Source organism: Moschus berezovskii, chromosome 16, assembly GCF_049115385.1.
Source record: "Moschus berezovskii isolate FMDL1 chromosome 16, NW_MosBer_1.0, whole genome shotgun sequence".
Taxonomy (NCBI): Eukaryota; Metazoa; Chordata; class Mammalia; order Artiodactyla; family Moschidae; genus Moschus; species Moschus berezovskii.
The window spans coordinates 10,466,536-10,483,197 of record NC_142475.1 but is presented as its reverse complement, the minus strand read 5'-3'; the positions used below and the strand labels follow the sequence as shown (position 1 = coordinate 10,483,197).

Here is a 16,662-nt window from a genome sequence, read left to right as displayed (position 1 = left end):
AGTAAGTCAAGTCAAGAGCTTCCTTTTTTTTATATTTTTATGATCATGTGGACATAGGTAGTTTTTGAAGCCATAAAAAATTAAAATGTTAAAATTCTCATTGGGTATAAAGGAAAGATCTGGTTTTAGTTAAAAAGAACTTAGCAAATGTCCCTGTAAATATTTTCCCTTAGTAGAATGAAACCACATTTTGCAATATATACTTTTGGATATCATAGTCGGCAAAGAGAATGCTACATTAATGACAGGTGCACTTTTTGAAGTATGAGGTGTGCAGGAATGTTTAAGACTATTTATTATAAATATAGCTTCAAATGTTTGTATCAACTTTAATATAAATCTATAAATATTATTCTTTAAGAGATTATAGGAGTTGAATTGAAATAGAATGCATTATTTAGCCAATGGCGAGTGAAGTAGAATGATAAAATCCCACATTAACATTGACTCTTTTAGGCATTTTTGTATCTATTTTATGACAGACACATCATCCAAAATACTGTATGTCTATGAAAAGCAAATGGGTTAAGATAATTCTTTTTTGTTTATTTATTTTGTCCCTCTTGCACCCAGAGTTTATTATGGGGCATATATAAGACAATAAAAGAAATTACTCCTTGGCTTCATATACATAATAATGAAATTTCTTTTTAGATTCTCACTAGAAACTTGCTTTGTAACCCTGAGTGGAGACATTTGATGTGTCACCAGTTTCATTGTTCTGAACTGTTTATATCTCAGCAGGAATAATGACATGAATAGTTTGACTATTGAGAATGTGAAATCAGAATGAACACTTGTCAAGGTTTTTTTTTTCAGCAAAATTAAATGTTGCTAATTTAAAATGGGTCAGAGTAATATTTTTCTGTATTTTGTTCACTGCATAATTTAAATTTAGATCATTTGATATACATTCTTACAATTGGCTCATTTCTAGATCATTAACCTCTACCATCAAATAATATTTATTAGACTTCTGCATGCTCATAGATCCAGAATGACTGCTATACCATACAGTTAAGGAAATAGCATACACTCTTCTTTAATAAAAACATAATTCTTCAGCCAAACAAATACTTTTATGTGTCTAACAAACACAGATACGGCATTTCTTCATTATTCCAATCTTCTCACTTCTCCCTGCCATTTCTAATTCTAAAAATCTAATAGAATTTTAAAGATACTTTTGAATCATTAGCAAACACATTAAGAAATATATTGCACATTACACTTTGATGATATAGTTTAGATAAACTGCTTTCAGGTTTACTTCAGTGTGGCCAAATAAGAGAATATAAAATACTCAAAGAGATTATATGGTCAAATGTTAATTCCCACTCAAGAATGACATAATCTTACATTTGACACTCATTTGACTCAATTCTTAGCTAAGAGCTTGGTTAACAAAAAAATGTATATTATTCTAGTCAATGCTTTTGTTGTTGTTATTGTTGTTAAATCTATTTTCCTCACAGGCTGTGTAATAGCTCTTTTGTTACTCATTAGTGGGGTCACCAGATGGTACACAGGAAAAAGAAAATTTTGTGACTCTAACTCAATTTTGTTCATTTTTGGTTGTTAAATTTGGAAAAGAAGATTGAAACTAATATTTCAATATAGCTGCTGCTGCTGCTGCTGCTAAGTCACTGCAGTCGTGTCCGACTCTGTGCGACCCCATAGATGGCAGCCCACCAAGCTCCCCCATCCTGGGATTCTCCAAGCAAGAACACTGGAGTGGGTACCCTGAATCATTTATCAAGCCATATTTATTCTGTCTTCCATTGATAACAAACAGAAGCTATTTTTTTCTAATCAATTGAAAGTTAATTATTTACAGGTCAGTCTTCAATATCTTACCTAGAGAAAGCTTGAGAATATTTCTCAAATTGATTATTGAATATTTGATATATACATAATAAAATTTCTAATAAGCTGTTACTTTTCAGTTACCAAGACAAAATTGTTTCTCTGCATGCTAAGTCACTTCAGTTGTCTCCAACTCTTTGTGACCCCCATGGACTGTAGCCACCATGTTTCTCTGTCCATGGGCATTCTCCAGGCAAGAATACTGGAGTGGGCTGCCATGCCCCTCTCCAGGATGAAGACAGTTAACCTTACCTATTTAATGGGATCTTATGTATATTCATTTATTTCCATCAGTCAGTTCAGTTCAGTCGCTCAGTCGTGTCGGACTCTCCGCGACCCCATGAATCACAGCATGCCAGGCCTCCCTGTCCATCACCAACTCCCGGAGTTCACTCAAATTCAGGTCCATCGAGTCGGTGATGCCATCCAGCCATCTCATTCTCTGTCGTCCCCTTCTCCTCCCACCCCCAATTCTTCCTAGCATCAGACTCTTTTCCAGTTGTCTCCAAATGCTCCAGATGCCCTTTGCTTTAAACATCTTATTCTCTAAAGGGATTTTTTTTTTTTTTAAGAATTCTTTGTTGATATTCACTTCACAGGAAACTGAATATGTCTGTCAAGTCTTCTTCCTGAAAAAGTAGGAGAAAGAAAAGTTGACCTTTTAGAGTGATAAGTTTATGGTTTCTGTAACTGGGAATTACTTGGCAACTTTGTGTTCCAGGTCTACTCTATTAAAAGTTCTTTGACATTTCAGATGGCTATTAAACTTGAATTATAGCTCATTGTCTCAAATTATTTCTTTTTAGGTAAACAGGATTATAAAAAAACCAAACCTATTTTACGAGCAACTAAATTAAAAGCAGAAGCAAAGAAAACAGCAATTGGCATAAAGGTACCTATATTTGATAAATTTAAAATTTGATATATTGCCTGCCACTTAATTTTCTAAAATGGATTAAATAAATGTTGATTTCTAAATGTTTTATGACATTTGAAAATCTAAGCCAAATGCCAGAATTAGAGGCTTTTGAAAAGAATTTACTTAATGAGAAACATCCTTCCCATTCTAAGATTTTATCAGGTCTTAGATTAAGACCCAATCACTTAAGAGAACCAGTTATACTTAAAGTTGCAACTTACTATTTCTGTAGCTTCTGTTTCACCTCAGTGATATATGTGGCCTGGATCAAAAACTTTTCTCATTTGCAAAAAATTTCACTTTATGGTTGTTTATATTTTAATTATAATTGTATATACTTAGATCACTAATATACGTAATTTTGCTCATGTATTAGTTTAGTTGTCACTACTCTCGATGATGAAATTCTAATGATGTTCCCAGACATGTTCTTTTAAAAAACGAGTGTTTTAACTGCTTAAGAAGGATAAAAGCTATTGAGAATGATGTTAATAGATAATCCAATGTGCTATCACAATGAAGTTCAACAAAATCACATTTACATTATTACTCATGTCAACCGTGCCAAGTATTTAGAGTAAAATTAAACTATAAATAGAAAAATTATTTTGGTGGCTCCACAGTCAAATGTGTAAAATTAAAGTGGCTAGTACATATATTTTATTTAAATATTAAAATGTTAAAAGGAGATTTTGGTTTTTATCTGGCAGATGAAAAATCAATTTTTCTAAGTTATAGCTTATAGCAAATGCCAAGGTATTACTACCAAGCTGTAACAGCTGTTGAACTACCAGATGATATATTTGGTTGTCTTCCAGAATTTGCTATTATGATCACAAAACACTGCCTTCTTTTTACTCCTTATTGCTGATTTTGATCAAGCATTGCCATGTGCTGTGGTGTGTTTTCACAGTACAGTCTCCCCAGTTAGTTCTGTGTGTCGGTTTTTAATGGAAAAAAATAAAAAAAAGTGAATTACCTTTTTGTTTGAAAGAGAGATGATTAATCTTTTGAAGTTTTCTTCTAATTTCACATGAGATTTCATTCATCTTTAAAATTATTTCTATGACATGAACTTTCTAAAACCAGTACTTATTTCCTTATTTTGCAGTTAGTTACCTGATGATTGTCTTTTGTAGTGAGAGCATTGTCTTGTCATTTTCCAGGAAAGAAAAGTATCATTTGCTTTTATCTTTCACAATACAGTACTTTGCTTTTGTTTTGTCAGAAAAATATTGGGGTAGCACACTCTACTTGAAGCACAATATAATGAAAACCTATAAATTAGATTTGAAAAGCAGTGTAGCCGTGCATTTATTGATGTATACCACTTTCCCATACACTTCCTTTTTCGTCTGCTCTTATAATTTTTGCTAAGGTTTTACTCGGAGAAAATAACCGTATTTCTAGTATAAGTCTACTTTATAGTGCAGTCATTTAATGTATTTTTTCAAAACAATGTAGAATTTATCTCTTATGAGGAAAAAATTGTTCTTAGTTTTCATTTATGATTTAAACACGTACAGAAAATTTTTTGACCTCAAAAACGTAGCTCCTTCTTAATAAACTAACATACCATTTTGATTTGTACACCTGTGAAAAAACAAAAATCTTAGCCTTAAACATCCTTTACTTTCCTTGAAAATTTACATGAAATGCCCATTAAAATGATAGGAAACTTTTTAGAATCAGAACCATGGAGGGGTTTTACATTTCAAATCTAGTGTGCTAATTAGCTTGCCCTGTCAAACTTTGATTGCCTTGTCATTTTAGCATAGTATTTTAAATAACGAAGTTTCTTTCAGGGTTGCCATTTAATGCTATTTAATTTCCCTGGTGAGTGATTTTATCCATACTGATAATGTCAGAGAAGCAACTAAGGACTAACGAACATCAGACATGTTTGACTCTTACCTAGTTAATACAGGATGACCGTAATGTTATCTTTTATCACTTGACTACTTAGTTTTTAGAGGGAATCATCGTTATGCTCTTCAAATAATGTAAATCTATAGAAAATATGAACAACTGCATGGAACAGAAAAATAACAGCAATGATAAAATTGAACACAGAATAAAGAGGCCTGGAATCACTTGCTTCTTTTCTCTACTGTTATAATGATGCAGAGTAAAATGGATCCTCACAGAATAGTTGAGAGAGTCAAATAATACAGTGATGTAATGAAAACACTTAACATAAATATGTGTTTGAAGTCGCTATTCCTGGTTTGCATAAATAGGACTTTCCTTGGACGCTTGTCATTGGCCTAAAGGTCCCCTACTCCAACCAAGTCTGCCTTGTGTGACTATGCAACATATTACAGAACAGTCCAGTTTTGTTGTGAAGATAGTGCTGTGGATGTCACTGCGGTAAAGTTTCCAAAGCAGTCTATAATTTAAATATATACCGTACATATGAATTATATAAATCTGACTCAATCTTTCATTATTTATTTAGAAATTGTATTACCATATTGTAGAACCTGTGAAAGGAAAGAAAAGACGTAATTATTTTGGAGAAATTTTTGCAGGAAACCACTTCCAGATTTCAGTAGCATCTAAAATCAAGGAATCATGGATATGAGATATAAAAATTGCGCAGTATGGCACCTTACCCTCAGGGGCTTTCAGTGCATTTTAATAAATGAATGTTTAGCAACAGAAAAATTCAAGGAACAGTAATGATTCAAAATAAGACATGAATATGGCTGCTTCAAAATATGGAATTAATTTCTATTGTGAAGATATTTTTGGTTCCTGTCTCTTACCAATGTAAACAAAATAATTTATGCCCCAGTAAAGTATGCCACCTAAAAAATATTTGCTATTTGGTTGCTGTTCAATTTGAAAACTTTTTTCAAGAATTACAAATTAGTAAAAAAAATTTTATAATGCAAATACCTGTTTCCTAGTATTTACAAGGAAAAAATAATCTATTTATTAAGTTTATTTGAGAAAATAATTGTAATAAAATAATAAGGATCAAAATTTGATTTATCTGTTATATAAATGACATATTCAAATGTCAACCGGATCTTGCTAATATGAGCCACCTGGAATTATTATTTTTGTTCTTTTTTGTTATTTCTGATCTAAAGCTAAAAATGGCCAAGGGTGGGGAGAGTCATAAATGTCTTAGGGATATAAGTTATGATTAGCATTAACCAGCATTCTGAAGGCAGTGTTTTCCAATTTTACCACAGTTTTAACCTTCCAAACTTGCAGTCCCCACAGTAATAATCTCTTTAACAAAAAAGGGACATTTTGACAAAAATGATTTCCTGTGCCTCCTCACCCAATACTTCTTGAGCCTCACCTGCATAGCACAGTATAGTGAATAGACTTAAATGAGTTAATAGATCCTCTGAAGTTGTGTTCTATGAATGTTCTCTACTTTCTACCCTTAAACCTCTTTTTTATGCCTCTGGATATTCTAAAAATGTACAATGAAGGTGAAACAATGTTGCTTGAAAGAATAAGAAGGAGTTGAAAAGCAGCAATTAGAGGTGATTATCTGTGAGAATGAGAATCACGGCCTCCAATCAAGAGTAAAATCTTTATTCTTGTGTTAAGCTACTGTGGATGGTGACTGCTGTTGAATAGTTCTGTTGTCCACTGTACAGAACAGATGGAGTTTGCAGTTGTGTGTCACTTGTTTATTACATCCTCTTAAAATTAGTAGCTGTGCAACCAGATGGGTCTGGGAGCACAGCTGTGGATACAAGAAAATAAATGAAACCTGTCTGATGCTGCTGTGCCCTTTTGAGATGCCAAAGTATTCCAACTGCAGCAGAGAAAATTTCACTTTAATTTGACATTATATTGATAGAGTAATTTTTGTTTTGTTTTGATTTCATTAAAGTAGATTTAGAAATCAAATCTTACAAAACTAGTTGACACTAAATCTTTCAACCCCATGATTTTCATTAATATTTATTTTTATAGTTTTCAGATCCAAAAAATGTAATTATAAAGCTAAAAATCTATATGAAATATACACTTGTAATTTCAAAATTCAGGTAAAGATGACATGTTTATTATAAACCAAATTGATTTTATTTTCTTTAAAGTTTATTAAGTGGCATATGAAAGCTACATTTGTATTAAGTGCAAATAAATGGTTTCTCCATAAAATAGTATCAGGAAAGGGTATGATATGAAAGTGAAAATTAGAAGGGAATATTTAAGCCCTTTAGGATAGTGTACTGGCACTGTTTGTTCTTTTTTCTGTTTAGTCAAGTGATACGCTAACATTGAGAAAATTCCTTCATGGTATGCCTCTATATCAATACAAAAAGTTTATAGATTTTCTAAAAAATAATATGATTTTGCTGTTGTGTATGTGGTAAACTTCCTGGCTATTATTTCAACATAATATAATCTGCATCAGATCACTAAGGGAAGTACCCAGGACCATCCTTCATAGTTGTGATAATTCTATCATATCATATGCTTCGTGATCTAAGAGTATTCAGTTTTGTTCTGCCACATTGTAAACTTTAGAATTTAGAAGTTGAAAATAAGAGTTTTAACAAAATAATATTTGATGAGGATGTTTATGGGCTTCCCAGGCGGCACTAGTGCAGAGACTTAATCTAGAAGCTTGTGATGGTTGTTTCTTCCCGTGAGAATAGCCTCTGTGTCCAAATGCTGTAACTAATAGTCAGTGTGCTGAAGCAAAGAAATACGGAGAAAGATAAACTGTGTAGGTACAAACTACACTGCTTGCATCCAACCGTTTGATATCTAAACTATGAAAATATATTAAAATTATAAATGTTAATGTTACTATTAGAAAGACACAAGCTAAATACAAGTACTAACAGGTATGAATATACTTCTGTTATTATACCCACTGATGTTGTTGTTCAGTCACTAAGTCATATCTGACTTTTGTGACCCCATGGACTGTAGCCCACCAGGCTCCTCTGTCCCTGGGGTTTTCCAGGCCACCAGGGAAGCCCACCCACTGATGTACTTGCCATTATAATCAGTGTCCTCAACCACAAAATTAGTTTCTTTGCTTAATGACAGAAAGTGTTAAACAAAAAGAATGTGATCATTCTAGACTTTTTTTTTTTAATCTCATGAAACTGGTAATGTTAACCAATCGCATTTCATGAATTTCAAATCTGCTTTTTTTTTTTTTCCTTCCTCAGGAAGTTGGCCTTGTGCTTGCAGCTATATTGGCTCTCCTGCTGGCTTTCTATGCTTTCTTTTATCTCAGACTGTCCACAGATGTTGACCCTGATCTGGAACCAGATGAAGATTAGTTGAGCAGCAATCAATGCATGAAAAGGAAATAATCTTATAAAAGCACCTCTAGGGACCAATACTTTCTGAAGTACTGAGACAGCAAGATCTTGAATTTTTTTCTGCTGGTATTTTCAGTTTGCAGAAATATCTTTTTAAGTAGTTGCGTAGGATGTCAAGAAAAGAACCTTACCTAGCAATGTAGTATAATATGTGTGCTACCAGATACTCTTACGAATCTTTCTACTTTGACAGGCAGCCTATTCATGGTGCATTTTGATAAAATGGGAAACAGATCCTAAATTCTTCGGATGTCTTAGGCAATTTATGTGTATAACTCCATCACTTGCAGACTACCAAATCTGTTTTGTTCCGTATACATCATGAGTGGAAGTATGCATCCTCATTTCCAGAAGCATTGTCTAGTGACATTCGGTGCCTAAGAAGGAATGAAAAGTCATGGGAAATTTTTCATTTTACAAAGAAGCCCTCCTCTCTTTCCAGACGTATTTTATATCATTAGAGAGACTATCTGCACATACATCTACAGTAACTTTGCCAACTGTTCAGTGCACATGTGCTCCATCAGAAAGGGCACCTGGATGACAGAAGCTCAAAGAGTCACATATGTCTCTAAAATAGAGTTCCTTTCCTCTTGGACTGTCTGAACTGGTGTAAATAGAAAGTTCAGTTGATCTTGATTTTAATTAACTTATTACTCTACTAATATAAACTTGGAATCCTTTTTTAATTATGTTGTTCTGGCTGCTTGCTGTATCAGTTTGCCCCTCTTGTTAGGGAGTAACAATCTGTCATCTAGCTGTGCAGTCTTTTTCACACAACAGTAATAGCAGAAGTCCTACCAACTCAGAAACACTTTCTTGGGTTGTCTCATATCTGAACAATACAGACTTGTTTTACAAAATTGTACTTTGCCTCTTGGGAATTAAATCAATTAAGACTCTTGTGAAAAGCAAGTAATAGAAGAAAATATGTGTCTTATATTACCTGCATATGGAGTTTTTTGTTTATGTGATTTTTTCAAGGTATTTTACATTTGTTGGGTTATAATGACTAATGTATTCAATATTTTTTACTGGTAGTGGATTTTTAAAGTATTTTTACAGCACACAAATACATTAAACTTAGAAAATGGAAAAATATGTGTCCACAGCAGAGTCGTTAGTTACTATTTCATATAAATATGTATAGAAAATGAATAGTTTGCAACATGTTCTTAAGGTGTTTTATAGTGTATTTATAAAGAGTAAATAAAATGTTAAGATTGTTTCCATACTCACCAAGAGAACAAAGTTTTGATAAATATCTTTGAGACTTTTCCAGATAGTTGAATGTGGCTGTATAGCATTTTGTTCTATAGAATCTTTTCAAGTAGTCTAATATATTTCATCAGCGTGCAAACAGCCAAAAGATCCAGTATCCTCATAGATCCTTTATGTCAAACAGCTGAGGGCAGAATTTAGCCAATGTTATTTACTGGATTCTTCCCCTTGAAATCACAAACTTCAGAGACAGACCAAGAGTTCCTATACACTCACCAAAGTGGACCAATCCAAGTGGCATTTTTAGGAAAGGTTGCAGCATTTAATGCCATGTGGTATGTCTGTTTGTGAAGTGGGTGGCAAGGGAATATCCAAGCTGGCATTTTGGATGTGACGGGTCTTTTCCTTTCCTGAGTGACGTGCCACATGTCAAGAAACACTGTTTTCCCTTACTCCTATCACATTTACGGGAGCAATTTTCATTTAGTTATTTTCCCGCCCATCTGGTGCTAAATGCAGTCGTATTAAATAAAGATTATTTCTGACTTCAGTGGTAATTTAAATGCAAGGATATGTAATACTTGTTTATTAGGTACCTATCCAAGTGAGATATAACAGAATTTATAGTATTTAAAATACATGATTATGGTCTGTTTGAAAATTCATTACCCTGAAAAAATAATTTATTATCCTGTTCTACCATTGAGGTATTCTTTGGGAGAAAATGTTGTTTTTGATAGTAATGAATATTAGGCTAAACACAGTATGATTATAGGCAAGTTTCATTACATAGTTTTACCAATACTCTGAGTCTATGGCTAGTCTGTTCGTATGACTGACTGACTTACGGTAAGTTCTAAGAGCTAAATTCTGATTTTAATAAATAGCAGGTAAAGTGAGACAGTATATGTTTACAATACACTAAAAATGTGAAATCCACATTTTTCAAACTCGCCTTAGTTAGAAAGCAGCAGTTTTTTACAGGGAAATCCCACATTGAAGTCTAGTTTGAATCTTTGCGGACAGAGAGGTGTTATCCAGCCTAGAGTTTCAGGGCACTACACTTTTGAATAGTGAGGGGTATTTATTTGGTGTAAGTCTGAGACTGGCACCAGACAAATTTTAGGAGTGGGTTTTTCCCCTGCAATAATTCATCGCTCAGAGTAACTCAGAAGACCAAAACAGAAAAATTTAATTACTTTTCAGAATGTTAGAATCTGTTAACATGTTGTTTCTGCAGGAAAAATTAATTTCAACTAACGCAGCTGGACTTAACGTACAACCTAGGAAATATTGTGAATGAAGTGAAAATGGTTACTGCATCTTATCTTGCATGCAAAATAAAGATAATGTAAATTCATCTGAGAGGAGATGTAAAACTATTACCTCATCTAGAATTTCTTTTGAAACAAATGTACTAAAAGCCTGTTTTAGTACTAGAATGAGGTTTGTTGTTTTATGGTGACAAAATTTTTGAAGATTTTCTAATCTTTTTCAATTTTTCATAAAATAGAAATATTTCCATTTCAACTGATGATTACAAAGTCCTGAGAATATATTCTTATTCATTTCTGTAATTTCAGTAGTGTAATGATCTGCATATATTTAATAAATGCATGTTAAAATTAATCTCTTTTTGTCTTCTCAGAGCCTGGCGCAGTTTTTGCATGTGATATATGGTCAAAAATTATTTGCATTTAATAAATAAAACTTAAAATCACAATATTTTTCAACTCAGCACTTAGCATTTATGATCTTTGCTTGTATTGGGGCACATATACATTTAATCCTGGTTTTCTTGAAGATCAAGACAACTAGCATTAGATCTGTTGTAAAACAGAAATATTGCTCTTTTCTAGGAAGTCAAATACATTATTCTGATCTTAAGCATCGTTCAAAACCATACTCATTGTTTTAAACTTAGTCTAAATCTTCACTCGCTGAAAATAAAACTAAATTTTCATTATAATGCTTATATTTATGTGAAAATGAAGATGCTTTATTTTTCCAGATTCTGAAATTATATAGTCATGATAATTCAGTAGAACAAGTTATACTTTAGATAAGCTTCAGAAATAAACTTCTAGAAATTAAACTGATTTCGGATATTAATGTATTTCATCTATAAATAAGGTTGTTGAGCCAGAGGCTATCTAAGATAAGCTTTTATTTTCTTGTTACCAACAATTAGGCTTCTTTACACTTACCTGAGGCTTCTCTGGGGAGATTTGTACCACTTCTCCCTTAGCAGCGCTGCCTTCTTTTATTAGAATTGCTCCAATGCAGTCTGGTTAGGATGTTTGCTAGATTTTGTTCCACTGACACCATATCTAAAATCAGTAGAACCTACAGAAAATATCATAGCAGATGAATCCAGTGCCTACAGAAACACTTTGCTGTTTTGTATAGGTTTAGCTATACAGGTAAATATAGAGGGAACTGGGGGAGTTGCTTAAAGAACTATACCAGTGTGGAAATATCTATGGTGGTTTTAAATGTATTTAAAACAATTGAACTGCTGTCATATTCAGCACTGTGCCTCCTTGTTAAACAAATTTTTTTATCCCTAGCAACAGACATGAGATCCTTATTTCAAGAAAAATAAGATACTTTACGTGCCAGAAGATTTTCTGATGACAGTACCCCCTCCTATTCTTCATTTTTTAAAACAACAACCAAATTGGTGGGGAGGCAGCCAAAATTTGAGGTACCAATGCCTCTCGAACAGATGTCGCACCATTATTTTTTAGCTCGTTTAGATGAATAAACATGTTAAACTGTGAAGTATTACATTTTGGATTTTTTCATTAAAAAAAGAGACAATCTGTTTACTGTCCTAATTGAGACAACAATCCTTGTGGTTGCCAGTTTTGGCAGTCATAACAATGAACTATAAATATTTGGACCAACCAACCAAGTAAATGGTGGCTATAAAGGCTATAGCATGTGTAAAGTTCTGTTTTCATGGGCACCCATCTTAGTATGGCATTTTTTTCCTGACTTCTTCAAATACAATTGTTTGTGTAAATGTGAAGTTTCATGGTAAGCCTAAAAGAAATTGATTTCAATATCTAATTTTGTTCTAGTTTATCATCCTTTTCAGTGTTCAACTATCCATCTGCTTGTAACAAATTGCTTCTGCAGTTGCTCTATTGAATGTGACAAGGCAGGTCTTCATTGGCTTGTCTTCTCTGTACATCCTAGGATAATACAAAATTCAGAGGATTTTTTTTTCCTATTTTCATATTTATAAAGTGAAGGTAAAGGCATTTTTTAAACTCTTAAATTGTAGCAGTTTTTTTTTTTAAAGAAAGTTTTATAAATAAATGACCAAATATGACTTGGTATAATGACCAATGATGGAAGCCATAGACTTAGCCCGTATTAGTATGCTGCACATAAAAGGTGAGAGAAGTTGGTGGACCGAAGAGAAATAACCCAGACATTAAGAACTTACTTCCTGCATTAGCTCCTGCACATCTGTGATCAAGATAGTGAGTGCCCTTCTCAGCATCTTATTTGAGTCCTCTTGTTCACTTCTTTACCGTCTCCCCTCTCTGCCTGAGTTCTAAATTCCCAGCAATCTTGAACATTCCTTCTCTGTTTGTATGAACCTCACTTGCACTTTGTCGTACTTAACTTGGTGCGCGCTCTATTAACTGCCTCTGCATATCTACCATTTTACTTAGAAATATCACCGATCCCCCACTTTTTTTTTCTATTGTCTTTCTTCTTACCTGCTTTCTTTATCTGTCACTAAATACAAGTATTACACAAAGCTAGAGAGAAGACTACAGTGAACCTCAATCCACCCATCACCTAGTTTCAACAACTACCAATGATTTGCTGCTCTTTCTATATACTCCACCCATTTTCTTCTGTAACCTGAGGTATTTTAAAGCAAATCTCAAATATGCTGACATTTTTACCTGCAAATATCTCAATATGCATTCTTGAATTTGGTACTTTGCTTTTGTTTTCTGTTAGTTTTTTTTTTTTCTTTAGTTACTAAGAAGCTAATCAAATTAAATAATTAGTTCCTCATATCACTTAATACCAAGGCAAGAGTCAAATGTCCTTAATTGTCTCTAAGATATCTATTTAAGATAGGTTTTGAATCAAGATCTGTACTACCTTTGTTTGTATGTCTCTTAAATTCTTTTAAAGCTGACCCTTGAACAATATGGGGACTAATCTGCCTCTAACTTATAGTCAGCCCTCCATATTCCTGGTCCTCCATGTCTGAAGATTCAGCCAACTATAGATCATATAGTAGTATTTAGTATTGAAAAATATCCGCATGTAAGTGGGCGCCTGCAGTTCAAACCCACCTTGTTCAGGAGTCAACTGTATTCAGCAACAAACCTCTCTTTCTTTCATGCCATTGATTGTTGAAAAAACCAAATTATTGGTCTTTTTGAATGTTCAACTTTCTAGATTTGGCCTTTTTCATTTTATTATTCATTTTTTCCCTCTATTTTTCCTATTTTCTGTAAAATAGAAGTTAAGTTTTAAGTTAGATTAGATCTCGGAGAAGGCAATGGCAAGCCACTCCAGTACTCTTGCCTAGAAAATCCCATGGATGGAGGAGCCTGGTAGGCTGCAGTCCGTGGGGTCGCTAAGGGTCGGACATGACTGAGCGGCTTCACTTTCACTTTTCACTTTCACACATTGGAGAAGGAAATGGCAACCCACTCCAGTGTTCTTGCCTGGAGAATCCCAGGGACGGGGGAGCCTGGTGGTCTTCCGTCTATGGGGTTACACAGAGTCAGACACGACTGAAGTGACTTAGCAGCAGCAGCAGTAGCAGCAGATCCAGACAATTTTGTTGTTGTCATTTGTTTTTAAAGTAAGGGTACTTCATAATTCCTAATGAGACACATGATATCTGCTTGTCTCACAGCAATGCCAAAATTTGTCACTGAATTCATGTGCTAGGAACCTGATTCCCTCCAAAATGAGGTTTTACATTAAGGTTTTACCTAAAGCTTTCTAATCCATTCATAATTGTTTCCTAGATTATTAATCTCATTAGGCATTTCAAACTGGTGATTTTTCATCATTCCTTTAGCATACGTTAAGTGAAACTATTAAAAACAATTTTTACCAATTATTTGGTTAGCTTACACAGCTTAAAGAAATCCGAATTTCAGAGTAATGACTTAGTACTCTTAACTGTGGCCAATGAAGGTGTACCATTGTTGTTTCTGTTGTTTTTTTATTATGATTATAAAGGCATAGATTTTACACATGTGATATGATTCAATCCATTGCAATCTTTGTTCTTTTCAGTACTGAAATGAGAATTATGTTATCATGCTTCATATTATTAAAATCATGAGAGCTTTATACTTTTACACTATTTTAAGTTATTCTGAAAGTGAGAGCCAGTTAGTCAGATTTTAAAAGTAACAGTAGTAAATGTGGGGAAAAGTATAATATTTGCATATAATATGATTGACTAGAAAACTAAGAAAATATTAAGATTTATGTAGCATGCTCTTTTAGAAAAATATTTGTGAAATCAATAACTTTATCTATCTATACAATAATTAGCTAAATATAGCATAAAAATATCTTTTACAATTGCAATTAAAACTATAGAATTATCTAGAAGAAAATCAGCAAAAGTATGAAGAGAACTCATTGGATGAAACAATGTTACAGGGTGATATAATAAAACTTTAAAAAAGGAATGAATAAAAATAGTCTTCTCTGGAAATAGAAAAGAGAACCTTAACCCATCAGATATTAAAGTGTATTATAAAGTTATAATACATAAAATAATATCATTGTCAAGGAAAAGTAGACAAACCAATAGAAAAAGTGCAATGTCCAGAAATAGATCAAAATATAAATGTTCATTTAATGTTTCCTAAAGTCATGAGGATAGATAAGATATTTATTAAATAGACTAACTGAATATCCATCTGGAAATTAAAAGATGCCTAAACCATGACTTTAAACAAGATTAATTTCTGATTGATTTCTGTATGAAAATGAAATGATAAAAAGTATTAGAAGAAATTATAAATATTTTTAGAAGCTCTTAGTAGGGAAATTATTTCTGGGCATTGATTCATGAATCAGAAGCAATAAAGGAAATACTGATGGTTTATAACACATTAAATTAAAATCTAACACACAAGCCAGTACCCAGTGTTAATTAAAGATGTGAAGAAACAGTCTCTTTAATATACTGCTTAGGGGAATAGTAATCTCACACACTTTCTTCCAGAAAAGTCCCTTCCAGGGACTTTTGCAGTGTACTTTAAAACTTAAATTTGATGTATACTTTAAGCATTCTTCATAATGTCAAAAAAAAAAAAACCCAAAGAAACAAATCTATATAAATGTCCAATATAGGAGTCTTTTTAAATGTCTTATTACTTCTATAAAATAAAATGTGATGGATTCACTAAAATAGCATGTATTTATACTTAACTGACATGGAGAGAGGTCAAAAAAGTTATAAAGGATTACAAGTGATTGTGATACAGTTCTCTTTTGTTTGAATGTATATATGTCTTGGGCTTCCCTGGTGGACCAGTAGTAATCTGCCTGCAATGCGGATGCCGGTTGGATCCTTGGGTTGGAAAATCCCCTGGCAGAGCCTGGGGGACTGTGGTTCATGGGGTTGCAAAGAGTTGGACACGACCAGAGCAACTGAGCACGGAACATGTCTCTGTGTTGTAAATGTGTTTTTTGTGTTGGAAGAATATTTAGCAAGAATTAAAGAGTATTTCAGAAAAGAACTGATATTGTAACAGGGAAGAACCTTTTGCATCCTATTACCAGTTATACATAATGACTCACCTCTGGGAATCCTGCTTCCCAGGTAATGAGTGTTAAGCTAAATTAACCTTTGTTGAGCTCATAGCTTCCCTGGTGGCTGAGATGGTAAAGAGTCTGCCTGCACTGCAGGAGATACAAGAGAGGCAGGTTCAATTCCTGGGTTGGGAAGATTCCCTGGAGAAGGAAATGGCAACCCACTCCAGTATTCTTGCCTGGAGAACTCCATGGACAGAAGAGCCTGATGGGCTACAGTCTGTGGGGTCACACAGAGTCAGCTAGGACTGAGTGGAAAGATTTTAGCTCAACAAGAAACATCCTGACCAGTCCCGCCTGTGAATGACCAGAGAGAAGAAGACATTAACATATCTCTGTGGAGGCTGAAGAAAAATCAGGAAATACTGCACTTTACTCCTTCCCCTTTTAGTTTAAAAGGAGCCTAAATTCTAACTCAGGCAACGTGGTTCTTTCAGGCATGAGCCCACCATCTTCTTGGTTTCCTGGCTTTCCAGATAGAGTTGTTCTTCCTTGCCCCAACTCGAGTCTCCA

At 33.6% G+C, this 16,662-nt stretch overlaps 1 protein-coding gene across 3 annotated transcripts in view; it reads left to right on the top strand.

The window, feature by feature from the left end:
• TRIQK (triple QxxK/R motif containing) overlaps positions 1-16,662 on the top strand; it is a 163,661-nt gene that overhangs the window by 102,770 nt on the left and 44,229 nt on the right. For 2 of the 3 annotated variants that reach the window (XM_088844660.1, XM_088844659.1), the window contains exon 4: positions 2,673-2,758. In XM_088844660.1, the coding sequence (XP_088700786.1) occupies positions 2,673-2,758 (86 nt within the window). Of the gene's footprint in view, positions 1-2,672; positions 2,759-7,944; positions 11,367-16,662 lie in introns of those variants that run through there. The other variant, XM_088844661.1, reaches the window with a different exon arrangement.